Genomic DNA, 12,811 nt, shown 5'->3' on the forward strand with positions numbered 1-12,811 from the left:
CTCAGCTCACAGAGGGAGTGCTTGGAAGCACAGGGTCTGGCATGTTCTGGGCCTGTTAATGATCTCCTGTCTAACCCTGGAGAAACGGCAAACTGTCTTTGAAAACAAACACCATGCGGCCCTGACAGAACCCAGGCCCCCTTCTGCTGCCTGGTTCCTGCTGATGCGGAGGGATCGGGGAGGCTGGTGCGAGGTAGGCATGACGGGTGGAAGTCCGTGGCTTCCGCCAGGAGTCACCGTGTGCCGTCACGTAGGCCACGGCGTGCACTCGGCATCACTGTCCCCATGTTCCTCCCTTCGGGGGAGAGCAGAGAGGGCTGCTGGGTGGAAGGCCGTGCAGGGACAAAGGCCTGCAGGCTGGAGGTCAGACCAAGTCAGGAAAGGGGCGGTGCTGGCTTTGAGCTGCGGAGAGGGGAGAGGGATGTTCCAGGGGCTCATCCCTGGTCTCAGGAAGTGCCAGATACACATCCCCAGACGTCCTGTGCTGCGCGGGCCCTAGAGATAGGCCTGGGCCCCGGCCCTCAGGTGGAGGCCCAGAGACTGGGAGGAATGGGTCCCAGGCCACTCATCAAAGGACCTCGGGTCCAGCTGGCACAAGAACTCGGACTCAACACGCCGGCCTAGCCGACGGCTTCCCCCAAGGCCTCACAGTTTGAAAGCCCAGATAATAATCAAATGACAAGTGTAGCTGTCATTCACGGAGCCCTCACAGCGGGCTGGGCCCAGTGCCTAAAATCTCACTTGATTCTCAAACAGCCCCACAGGGAGACACGACAGCGTCTGCATTTTCCAGGTGAGGAAACAGGCCGGGAGGAGGGAACTGACCGCCCCACAGTCTCACTGCTGTCAGGAGGCAGAGCTGGGAGTCCAACCCCGGCCAGTCTGACCTCCAAGTCCTCGTGTGCCTGATCCGGGCCTTACTTTTTAGAGAGCATGGCTTGAGACAGCCTCTCGCTGGCGCCGGCTTTGTTCCGAGGCCCGCTCTGCTTCCCGTCCCCAGCCCCGTTCATTTGCTAACTCCTGGCTCATCCTCCGTGTGCTGCCCAGAAGGAACGTGGTCCCTCAGGAGAGAGCAGTTGAGTTGGAGCCATGATCCTCCATCTCTTAGGCGGATGTGCTGCTTTTGGGGACCTTCCTACTGATGACAGCACTGACAACAGCTCAGCAGCTGCAGTTTCTTGAGCGTGTACCAGAAACTCATTTAACCCTTGTCATAGCCTCCTGTGGAGGGTCCTGTGGGCCTCGGTGGGACTTGTCACATTCTGGCTAGGCCGGCCAGAAACCAAACTGGTTCCCAGGCAGGCGGATCTGGGTCCCTGTGGGATGGGAATAGGGGGGGCCTTCACTGAGGCAGCCTGCACCCCTTGCCCCCACAGGGACCTGGAATGGAACCACCAGGGTGGCCATCAAAACCCTGAAGCCAGGCACAATGTCTCCGGAGGCCTTCCTGCAGGAGGCCCAGGTCATGAAGAAACTGAGGCACGAGAAGCTGGTGCAGCTGTACGCAGTGGTGTCTGAGGAACCCATCTACATCGTCACGGAGTACATGAGCAAGGGTGAGGCCCGAGTGCCCGGCGCACAGATGCGCGGGGCAGCTCCTTGCTGGGCAGGAGGGGACGCGCTTCACGTCCCCCCAGGTCTAGACTGTACGTTTTTTTTAAAAGAAATGGAATGGAATAGAGCCAACTTGTCATGTCAATGGAAAGTCATACCGAGGGTATGTCTTTCTCATGTCCTTTTGTTTTTAATGATTTCCCACAATGCACCTTGTCTCCCCCAGTTGGCTGGTTTTCCAACGCCACCTGCCCTTCTGCAGCTGAAAGGGAAGTCCCCCACCCCTCCAAGCTGAGCCACTTCTAGGTCAAGGCCCTGGCTTAACCTGTCCTTAATTCTTAAATTAAGTAAACTGTTCAAAATTTGCTTTTTGGAGGCATAATTTACAAGTGATAAAATACACCATTTTAAGTGTCCAGTTGCGGGACACTCTGGGTATCCCTTACGACAGTCAAGCTACAGGAGCTCTCCATCACCCCAGAAGGTTCGCTTGTTGCCCCGTGCAGGGCAGTCAAGCTACAGGAGCTCTCCATCACCCCAGAAGGTTCGCTTGTTGCCCCGTGCAGGGCAGTCAAGCTACAGGAGATCTCCATCACCCCAGAAGGTTCGCTTGTTGCCCCGTGCAGGGCAGTCAAGCTACAGGAGCTCTCCATCACCCCAGAAGGCTCCCTTGTTGCCCCGTGCAGGCAGTACCCTCCAGCCCTAAAGCCAGGCAATATCTCCTGCTCTCTGTCATCATAGGTGTGTTTATTCTAGAACTTCCCATGTGCCATCTTTTACATCTGAGGTTCGTTCTTGTCACACGTATCTGTAGTCTGTCCCTTCTCTATTGCTGGGTAGTAGTAGTCCGTCGTAGGGACTGACCACAGTTTCTGTTCTCCCGGAGGGAGACATTTGGTTGTTTCCCATCCTGCTTTGCCTTCTGAGTGACAGACGCTGAGCGAGACTTTATACAGAGGTGGGTTTGCGTGAAATCGGCTGTGCCGCTTAAAGCCTGGTTGTTGGCCTGCCTGGTGGACGGGATCGGGGAGACACTGCTTCCTGGCCCCGGGGGGACAGGGCGGGGGCTAGTGCTGCTTTCTCTCTGTCCAGGGAGTCTGCTGGACTTTCTCAAGGGGGAGACAGGCAAGTACCTGCGGCTGCCTCAGCTGGTGGACATGGCTGCTCAGGTGAGTCAGCCCCTCCCACGTCCCACAGCCTTGGCCCTAGAGCACTCAGTCCCACCCAGCTCAGCCACTTCTGGCCTCTCGAGGGCCCCCTTCAGGTGGCCTGCCTTGACTGCCCCTCCATGCTCTCTGATCCCACCACATTTATTACTGGACGGAGAAAAGAGCCCTTCGCTGGGTATCAGAAGTCAGTGACATGCTGTGGGACCTCAGGCCTCAATTTTCTTTGTAAAGGTTATTTAGTCACTCAACAAACATGCGTTCGTACTTGCTTGCTGTAGGTGGTGCTCAACAATCATTTCTTCATTAATCCTTATCCTAGTCAGGGGAGGTAGGGATGGCTGTCCCGCCATTTGACATGAGAAAACAGGTTCAGAGAGGGGACTCAGGACAGCAGCGAGGGCCTGGCACTCATCCGTATCTGTGGGGCCTCTGGGGCCTCTTTTTCACGGTCGCCCTGCTTCCCGGGCTGGATCTTGTCTGTGTTTCCCCTTTGCCCTTGCCCTTTGTCCTTCGTTTCCTCTTTCTGCTGAGCACTGGTCCTGCATTTTGTGCCAGTGGTGTTTATTGTAAGCTGACTTCCCTAGCCAGAAGACTGGGAAGGGTAGGGTGACCCGGTGCGGGGGGGTGGTGGTGCAGGGACTGGGGTGGTCCCTGAGCCGGGTTCCTGGGGTTCTGCCTGCAGATCGCCTCCGGCATGGCCTACGTGGAACGGATGAACTACGTCCACCGGGACCTCCGTGCTGCCAACATCCTGGTTGGAGAGAACCTCGTGTGCAAAGTGGCTGACTTTGGGCTGGCTCGGCTCATCGAAGACAATGAGTACACGGCCCGGCAAGGTGGGCAGGGTCTGGGCCAGGGCCGTCTGGCCTTCTCCGAGCCTGTTCCTGCATCTGTCCAGTGGGGGATGAGAGTGGTACCTCCTGGCAGTGCCATCCTGACATTCTACTGAGCCTCCCCTGACATTTCTCCCCGCTGCAGGTGCCAAATTCCCCATCAAGTGGACGGCTCCAGAAGCGGCCCTCTACGGCCGGTTCACCATCAAGTCAGATGTGTGGTCCTTTGGGATCCTGCTGACGGAGCTCACGACAAAGGGACGGGTGCCCTACCCTGGTAAGAGGGCTCCCCGTGCCCCATCTTTGGTCCCTGAACCCCTCTGCCCTGGTGACCTTGGGCAAGTCACACCCCTTCCCAGGCCTCAGTTTCCCCATCTGTATAAGAAAGAGTGTGAGCAGCTGATCTTAGGGAGGCTCTCTGGTCAGGGCTCTCAGCCTTGGGGAGGCGACTTACCCATGGTTACACCCGCCATCCTGGGCGGGAGGCCCTCTCTGTTGCCCTCACATTCCTGCCCCGACCTGACTTTCCTCACCGGAGCCAGTCTCCTCATGCTTCCCTCCTCCCACAGGGATGGTCAACCGTGAGGTTTTGGACCAGGTGGAGCGTGGCTACCGGATGCCCTGCCCGCCCGAGTGTCCCGAGTCCCTGCACGACCTCATGTGCCAGTGCTGGCGGAAGGAGCCAGAGGAACGGCCCACCTTCGAGTACCTGCAGGCCTTCCTGGAGGACTACTTCACATCCACCGAGCCCCAGTACCAGCCCGGAGAGAACCTATAGGGGGCAGGCTATAGGGCCAGACTGGCTTCTCGGCTTGGATCCCGGGCTGGGTGGCCCCTGATGGAGGTCTTGACTCCCTCCGCCTGCCCGCATTGATCTCCTCTGTGGGGCTGAATCGCCAGTGAGGAGGCCTCTCCCTCTTTTGTGGCACGGAAGGGCTTGGGGCTCGGGGCGGCCCTGAGGACAGGGTCCAAGGCTGGCCTCGTGACTGCGTCCTCCCAACCTTCCCTCCTGGAGCTCTGTGCGGCTCAGCAGGAGGAAGCGGGAAGAAGGACGGACTGAGGACACCCTTTCCCAGCCTCAACCTGCTCCTTGCATTGGCCCCTTCCCACTTCCGTGTCCCCCCCAGTCTGCCTCCAGAGCTGGCTGAAGAGCCTTTCCAAAGAGGAGTGCTGGGCCCCCGGCCCTTGGCCTGCCTGCCACCCTGCTTCCTTGCCATCCATTTCTGAAACACCTGTTGGTGGAAGCTGCTGGGTCCAGACCCCTCTGCCGTGGGCTCCCAGGCTTGGGCAGCTGAGGTGTAGCTTGACTTCATGGCGGTGGGTAGGGTGGGCACCTCCCCCAAGGGACCCTTAGAGATCACCAATTCCTTGTCCTCATAGTACCCATGGGGAAACAGTCCAGAGAGGGGATGGGACTTGCCCAAGACCACAGAGCAGTTCAGGGTTGAGGTGGGTTCGGAACCCGGTGCTCCCTCTGTCTTCCTCAGGGACCAACAGGATTGTCCTTGGAGGCATCATGGACAGACTGGGGCAGCCCAGGGAACCAGGGGCCTGAGGCTGAGTTAGAGATAACAGACAGAATCCTGCTGTCGCTGCCTGCCTGGTGGGGCTGTTGTGCCGGAAGAGAGTGGAGGTGGATGGAGGGCAGAGCTAGGAATGAGGGGTGACGAGGCAGGTGTTGGGAAGCAGATGTCAATCAGAATGTGAGTGGTTTTTCATCCTCGGAGCTAGCCAGCCATGAAAGAGAGTGAGCTCCCGGGCTCTGGAGGCAATCAAACAGAAATAGAAGATCCAAGTGGTTGGGAGGCCCTGGCCTCAAGAGGGAACCCCTGGTCTTCCTTTCCCTAGTGTGTCCTGTGTCATTTCAATGCCTGGCGCTTGCTCTCCTCCCCAAGGTGGCACCCCTCAACTCACGAGTAGGGAAAGGAGTACCTAATGCTGGGGTGGGAAAAGATGAGCGTCCACTGCCAGGCGCCAGACCTGGCTGTGGGACCTCAGGTGGCCCCTGTGTCCTCTCTGGGCTGCAGTGTCTGCCTTCCTGGGTGGCCGTGGTCTCTGTAACTGCTCTGCTCCAGACCCTGTGGCCTGGCATCACTTGGTGAGCCCAGGCGAGGGCGTCCGGAGACGTGCCGGCCTTCGCTCTGGTGTTTAGCCTTAGGGTATGTGGTGGCTCCTCTCTGAGCTCAGTGTGCCCACCTTAAAAGGGGTGGCTGACGGTTTGTGGGCCTTTTGCCAAGGGCCCCTCTGTGTGTGTATGTGTGTTGTGTGTGCACGTGTGTGTTCCTCCATGTGTGTCCATATTTAACATGTAAGAACACTCCCCTGCTCTGTTCCCCAGACATGTACATTTCCCCCACAGCCCCCCATCAGAGCAATAACACTCCTGCTGCCAGGGGTTCTCGAGCCAGCCGGGCTCCGCCAGCGGGAAGGGAGGCCACGCGGGGCCTGCCCATGAAATTTCAACTTTTCCTTTCATCCGTGTTTATGACCCAAGTCTGTTGTCCGTCCCAGTCAAACCTGGGCTTGCTTACCCCGGTGCGCTCTCAAGCCCCCTTCCAGGTGCCCGGGGCCCTTTGTATAAGGTGTCCTAATACTGTTCTTTCTTTCTTTCTTTCTTTCTTTTTTTTTAAATAAACAGTGTTTTGTAGATTTCAGATGACTATGCAGAGGCCTAGGGGACCCCCAGCTCTGGCGGGGCCTGGGGGTCTCGCATTTCACGGCCCAGGCTTGGGGGGGAGGGGGGATCCAGAATTGGTTGTAAATACTTTGAATATTGTCTGATTAAACACAAACAGACCTCAAAGTTTGGCCAGTGGTTTATTGAGCATCTCCCGTGTGCTAGAGAGTGAGAGGGGTGGGATGTGAGGACAGCTTGCGGTCAGGGGGCCTTTGTTCAGGCCACACTGGTGGCTAGAGGGCTCTAGGCCAGGGGCAGACATGATCAGATTGGAGATAGCCACTTCGGAACGTGGCCGAGTGCGCGCGCCTGCACCTGCATAGGGAGGGAGTGCATCTGGCAGAAGGCTGGCTCGTGTCTGGCACGCTCCCGGGGAAGCCAGGACTCCCAAAGCGTGAGCAGTTCGGGACTCAGATGCCCTGGGTGGGTGGTGGCAGTCGACATTCTGGGGGCCGGGTGGGACCGTCGGGCCTGTGTGGGGTTGCGGACGTGTTTAAGGGGAGATGTGTCTGTGTGCGCTGTGTGTTTCCCAGGAGTGCTGGGCTGGGGTGGGGCTGGAGCCCCCAAAGTCCCGGCTTCCCTAGAGAAAAATCCAAAGACCTTTCCTCTCCTCCCTTTCCCCCCCACCACGAAGGGACACAACTGGGTGGGTAGTTCTGGGCAACAGTCTATATGAAGAAATTTCTTTTACATCAGATCATACATGTATCTGTGTGTCACCTCTGGCTGTAATAATGGTCTAATCAAAAACAAATTTCACCAAAATTAGGACATTTCTCTCTGCAGTGGTATTTTCACAAGCCAAATCCCCTAGTATCCAGGTCAGAATGGACACCCAGAGACTCCATGGGTGTGTGCAGCTCTTGGGAGCGTAGGAGCACGGATGTTTGTGGCTTGTGTCTTCTGTTTGCTCCTGGGAGTGTGTGCTTAGGACGTGTGTGCCTTCGTGTTCATGTGGGTATGTGCGTGGGCCTGTTGACTCATGGGCGTCTGTGTAGGTGTGTGTGGGTTGTCTGTGAGTCTGGGCTCCCAGGACTGTGTGTCTAGCTGTGTGAACCTTTTGTTCACATGGGTGCGTGATTGGGAGGTTGGGCATCTATTCGCCCAGGGCTGTGTGTGTCTGTATACACACATGTCCAGGGTGTGTGCTAGCCTGCAGGCTCCTGGGGCGAGTGTGTACCTGGGTATCAATGGGGTATGAAGCCAGTGTGTCTGTTTTCTCCAGCTGTGTGTGCACGGATTTGTGTGGATCGCGTGAACACCTAGGGAGGGTGGGGCACGTGTCTGTGTGTGTGTCCACGTGGGGCTGTCGTCTGGTCTCTGCCCATTGGCCTCTGTGTCCCCTTCTCTCTCTCTCAGAGTGTGTCTGTCTGTCTCTCCGTGCTCTGGCTCACAGTCACCGGCTCTGGCTGCAGGCTGCTGGCCCGTTCAGTCAGACATTCATGTGGAAGACTCGTAGTGAAGATCTGCCCGGGGCCCCGGGGCAGCCGTGGCCCATGTGGAGGTGTGAGCTCCCGCGCCCGGCTGCGTCTCTGTGCCAGGCCCTCCGTGCCGGGTGTGTTTTTCTCAGCAACCCCCTGCCTCCACTCTCCGTGGTTTCACCAGCCTCCTTTCCACTGCTGCCCCTCCAGCGCGTGTGGTGTGTCTGGTGTATGCGTGCGTGTGAGGGGTGTGTGTACATGTGCGGGGGGTGCATGTGTGTGTGGGGTGTGTGCGGTGTGCGGGGTGTGCGTGCATGTGCAGTGTGTGTGGGGTGTGCGGTGTGTGGGGTGTGCGTGCATGTGCAGTGTGTGTGTGTGTGTGTGCGGGGTGTGCAGGGTATGCGTGCATGTGCGGTGTGTGCAGTGTGTGCAGGGTATGCGGGGTATGCGTGCGTGTGTGGGGTGTGCAGGGTGTGCATGCATGTGCATGCATGTGCAGTGTGTGCGGTGTGTGATGTGTGCGTGCGTGTGCGGGGTGTGCATGCACGTGCGGTGTGTGTGGTGTGTGCGTGCGTGTACGGGGTGTGCATGCATGTGTGGTGTGTGCGGTGTGCGTGGTGTGTGCGTGCGTGTGCGGGGTGTGCATGCATGTGCGGTGTGTGCGGTGTGTGATGTGTGCGTGCGTGTGCGGGGTGTGCATGCATGTGCGGTGTGTGTGGTGTGTGCGTGCGTGTACGGGGTGTGCATGCATGTGCGGTGTGTGCGGTGTGCGTGGTGTGTGCGTGCGTGTGCGGTGTGTGTGGTGTGTGCGGGGTGTGCAGGGTGTGGGGCACGTGCACCCCCTGCTCCCTGCCGCCTCCCAGGCTGTGGCTCTGCTCCTTTCATCTCCTCACTCCCTCATGAAATTCTGACCAGACCCTGTGCTGAAGGCACGTGCGCGCACACACACGCGTGCACACACACACCCACGAGGTCCATTGTCTGCATTTTCTCTCATCTCATCTCTTCCCATTTTTCCATCGCGGGCTCCCAAAAGCTGTGGTTTGCAGAGAGACAAAGGGAGACTGACAGAGCCAGACAGAAACACAGAGACCGAGCTGGGAACAGCCAGGGAAGGAGGCCTGGAGGGCGTGTGGAGGGAGATGGAGCGCTGTCTATCCGTCTATTGTTCATCCAGCCGTCGCTGTCCCCATGTCCCCCCCCGAGGGCTCCTCCCACCCGGTGCCCAGACCTGTGCCGCCCTCGGAGGGTGACCCGTGGGATGCTGGGTCTGTGTCTCTCTGCCTAGCTCTGCCTGTGTGTCCATCTGTCTGTCGTCTGTCTGCTTCTGCTCCCCCCATGCCTCCCCTTTGCAGTGGTCTCATTAAATGTTCATCTTTCTCTTTGTCCCACCGCCAGGCTGGGGTGTGTCTGTGTGTCCTCATGTGTGTGGCTGGATCTCTGTGCCAGTGGGTCCGTCTGTCTTCCTCTACCTCCCGCCTCCACATCTCTGCAGTTTTCCTAAAGATCCTCCTTTCCTGCTCCTCCTTCTTTCTGGTGCGTGCGTCTGTGTGCATGTGTATCTGTTCATGGGCCTCTTGCCCACCCTCTTTCCCTTCCCCAGGACTCCTGGGACTTGGCCTCTGGGGTGATTCTTGGCCCCAGACTTGGTCCCATGCTCCCTCCAGCCTCGGCTTCAAGGCCTCCCTCCTGGATGGTTTCCCTGGCGACCCTTCCCTGGACACCTCATCCTTAAATGCCCCAAACTCACCTCACCTCCTGTCCACTCCCGCTCCCTCTGCAGAGGGCCCCATGATGACCTTTGTGGGCCCTAGTTGGCTTTGCCTTCATGGGCCCCTTCCTCCATAAGAAATATTCAAAATTCCATTACAGTATTGGTGTAAAGTCAAATATATTATTATATATTAAAACATTGTTTGAGGGGCGCCTGGTTGGCTCAGTTGGTGGACTGTGCGCCTCTTGATCTCTGGGTCACGAGTTTGAGTCCCACCGTTGGGTGTAGGGATTACTTAAAAAAAAATTGAGCTAAAAGTCTATTTGTCTTCTGATTTTAAGAGAAATTAAAATTGTTTTGTGGGCCCCTAAAAGTACTGTGGGCTGTGGATTTACTGAGCATCTCCTCTGTGGCTGGCCTGGGGAAATGCTGCTCCCGGCCGGCCGTGTGTCCGCTTTGCCTTCTCCCTTCTCGGCTCTTCCTTCTTCATTCCACCCTCTGTGGTTCGCCCTTGACCTCAGGGTGAGTGCGTCCACCTCTCCCCCACTGTCTCTCTCTCTGTTCAGCTCTCTCTTGGCCTGGCAGCTTTGTCCCTTTCTCTGGCAACCCCCCCATAATTCATTTATTCCCCCAACAAACATGTGGCCCTGCCATCTGTCCCTCTGGCCTTCTGCCCTCCTCTCTGGGAGGCACGCTGGACACGGCACTTCCTGTTCGGGACAGATGAGCAGAATGGCTGGTCTCGGGAGTGTAGGGATGGGGTCCTGAGTGTGAACAGAGGGTCAGGGGACTCCCCAAGGAGGCAGAGCCGAGCGAGCCCTGAGGACGAGGAGCAATGGGTGAGGGGGGGGGACAAAGGCCAGGGGGTGGGAGCTGGCAGAGCCAGGGTGGGACGGCCATCGAGTCATCACGTCTCTCTCCTGGGGCTGTGACGGTGTGTGAGAAAGCCCGACAGGGAGACAGACAGACATCCAGACGGACGTGGGAGAGGGCGGGGGAGATGCATGGAAGTCTCCTGCTTTCCTGTGTTTATCTCCCATTTCTCTCCTTCCCTTTTCTCTCTGAGGCTTATCTGAGTCTTGTCTCTTCTCTGAGTTTCCTACATTTGTCTGTGTGCACACACGTGTGGTTTGTGCATGGTGTGTATGCGGCCTGTGTGCAGCATGTGTGGGGCGTGTGTAACATTTGTGTGGCGTGTATGTAGTACAGTGTGTGTGCTTCACGTGTGCCATGTGTGAGGGGTGGTGTGTGTGTGTGCAGTGTGTGTGGTAGTGGTGTGTGTGTGAGGGGTAGTGGTGTGTGTGTGTGTGGTGTGTGCGGGGTCGTGGTGTGTGTGTGTATGAGGGGTAGTGGTGTGTGTGTGGGTGGTGTGTGCAGGGTCGTGGTGTGTGTGTGTATGAGGGGTAGTGGTGTGTGTGTGTGTGTGCGGTGTGTGTGGGATAGTGGTGTGTGTGTATGAGGAGTAGTGGTGTGTGTGTGTGTGGTGTGTGCAGGGTCGTGGTGTGTGTATGAGGGATAGTGGTGTGTGTGTGAGGGGTAGTGGTGTGTGTGTGGGTGCTGTGTGTGTGGGGGGGGTAGTGGTGTGTGTGTATGAGGGGTAGTGGTGTGTGTGAGGGGTGGGGTGTGAGGGGTAGTGGTGTGTGTGTGGTGTGTGGGAGGGGTGGTGTGTGTGTGGGTAGTGGTGTGTGTGTGTGTGTGTGTGTGTGGTGTGGGAGGGGTGGTGTGTGTGTGTGTGGTGTGTGTGTGAGGGGTGGTGTGTGTGAGGGGTGGTGTGTGTGTGTGTGTGTGTGGTGTATGTGAGGGGTGGTGTGTGTGGGTAGTGGTGTGTGTGTGTGTGTGTGTGTGTGTGTGTGTGTGTGTGTGTGTGTGAGGGGCGCTGGGTGTGGCATATGGTCCCTCCGGACTCCCTCACCGTTGCGGGAGTCCAGCATGGGCTGTACGTACCACACATGCATTCAGACATCTCTTTCATTCATTTGCATTTAAAATCCCAATTGCAGCCTTTCTTAAGCGGCAGCCCAGCGGGGCTCGGTGCATCTCCCTCTTCCTCAGCTGATCTTTCTCTTCCTCCTCCTTCATTCAGTCTCCACCTCGGTTTCCTCTTTCCAAACTCCTCTCTCAGGGCCGTTCTGCTGCTTGGTTTTAGACTTCTGTGTCCTGCTTGCATGTGTGTCTGTCACCTTCCCCTCCCCCCATACCGTCTTTCTCCCTTTCTCTCTTTGTTTGCCTGTCTTTCTTTGTCTGTCTGTCTGCCTCTGAGCTTTAGCGTGACTCTATGTGTTCCCCAGCAGTAGGTAGGTTTCCCCACTCAGATGTGACCGCACAGTCGTGTGTGTGTGTGTGTGTGTGTGTGTGTGTGTGTGTGTGTGTGCGCGCTCCACAACATTCTCCCCCCACTCATTTACTCAGCCCTCAGCGGTTGCTCGGAGCCTCGCAGGCTTGCGCTCGCTCCCGTCTGTGTGGCCCTCTGGGGGGGGGGGGGGTCCTTGAGCCCACGCCCCCTCCCCGCCTCTGCAGGCTTGTTGGGTTTCCAGGGTGGGCAGCTGACGCTGCCCTTCAACACTTGGAGGGTCAGTGCCATCCACGGGGGGTCTTCCTCCTTGGCTCTTCCCAGAACACTCCTCACGAGACAGCTGCTCCTGCCCAGCTGTGTGTGTGTGTGTGTGTGTGTGTGTGTGTGTGTGTGTGTGTGAGACAGATCCCTCTCACCCTCTTGCTCTCTGCTCCCCATCCCCCCTCTGGCTCCATCTGGATTTTTCAAGACATACTGCTATCTGTCTCTCTCCCACTTCCCCAGACTCTTTCTCCTTCCACATCCATCTCTGAGACTCTGTCCGGCATTTGCTTTCACTCTGTGGATAAGCATACGGTGATCTGTCTGTGTATCCATCCATTTGTCTGTGTGTCTGAGAGTTAGTTCTAGGCCCTTTTCCTAACCCCCATTGCTGGACCCCCTGTTGTCTTCCCCTGCACACTACGGGGCCATCTGGGTCCCCACACCAGCCTCCATCTCCCCCCTGCCCTTCTGTGTGATCTCCTGGGCCCCTCACCAACTCCCCTCCCTGCCCCCTGCCCCTGCACCCCTTGAGGCCCATCCCAGACTCAGCACCATCCCCGCCCCTTGCCCCACATGTCTGTCACCACGCAGAACAGGTCACCTTGGCCGGGCCATTCCACGGTCGTGGACACTTGCTCCAGGAGCCCCCAGCTGCAAGTGCCTCCAGCGCAGGGGGCCTGTGTTGGTGATTCCTTTCCTGCCCTGTGGGACCCCTCCTCATTCAGGTCTCTCCTGGAGTCTCTCTCCCTTTCCATGTGAGGGTCTGAACGTCAGTGTTTCTTGGTCACATTACCTTTTTATGTCCCTTTTCATCAGACTTTGTCCTTACCTGGGTATTGGTGTGTGTGTGTGTGTGTGTGTGTGTGTGTGTGTGTGTGTGTGTGTG

The 12,811-nt window shown here is 57.6% G+C and overlaps 1 protein-coding gene across 5 annotated transcripts in view; it reads left to right on the top strand.

The window, feature by feature from the left end:
* Window positions 1–6,356, top strand: part of SRC (SRC proto-oncogene, non-receptor tyrosine kinase) — a 49,871-nt gene extending 43,515 nt beyond the window's left edge. For all 5 annotated transcript variants that reach the window (XM_027622491.2, XM_027622490.2, XM_035728906.1 and 2 more), the window contains 5 exons: window positions 1,377–1,556; window positions 2,647–2,723; window positions 3,406–3,559; window positions 3,702–3,833; window positions 4,126–6,356. In XM_027622491.2, coding sequence (XP_027478292.1) covers window positions 1,377–1,556; window positions 2,647–2,723; window positions 3,406–3,559; window positions 3,702–3,833; window positions 4,126–4,334 — 752 coding nt within the window. In that variant the 3' untranslated portion in view covers window positions 4,335–6,356. The remainder of the gene's footprint in view (window positions 1–1,376; window positions 1,557–2,646; window positions 2,724–3,405; window positions 3,560–3,701; window positions 3,834–4,125) is intronic.
* Window positions 6,357–12,811: the final 6,455 nt, after the last annotated feature.

Source organism: Zalophus californianus, chromosome 8 (genome assembly GCF_009762305.2).
Source record: "Zalophus californianus isolate mZalCal1 chromosome 8, mZalCal1.pri.v2, whole genome shotgun sequence".
NCBI lineage: Eukaryota > Metazoa > Chordata > Mammalia > Carnivora > Otariidae > Zalophus > Zalophus californianus.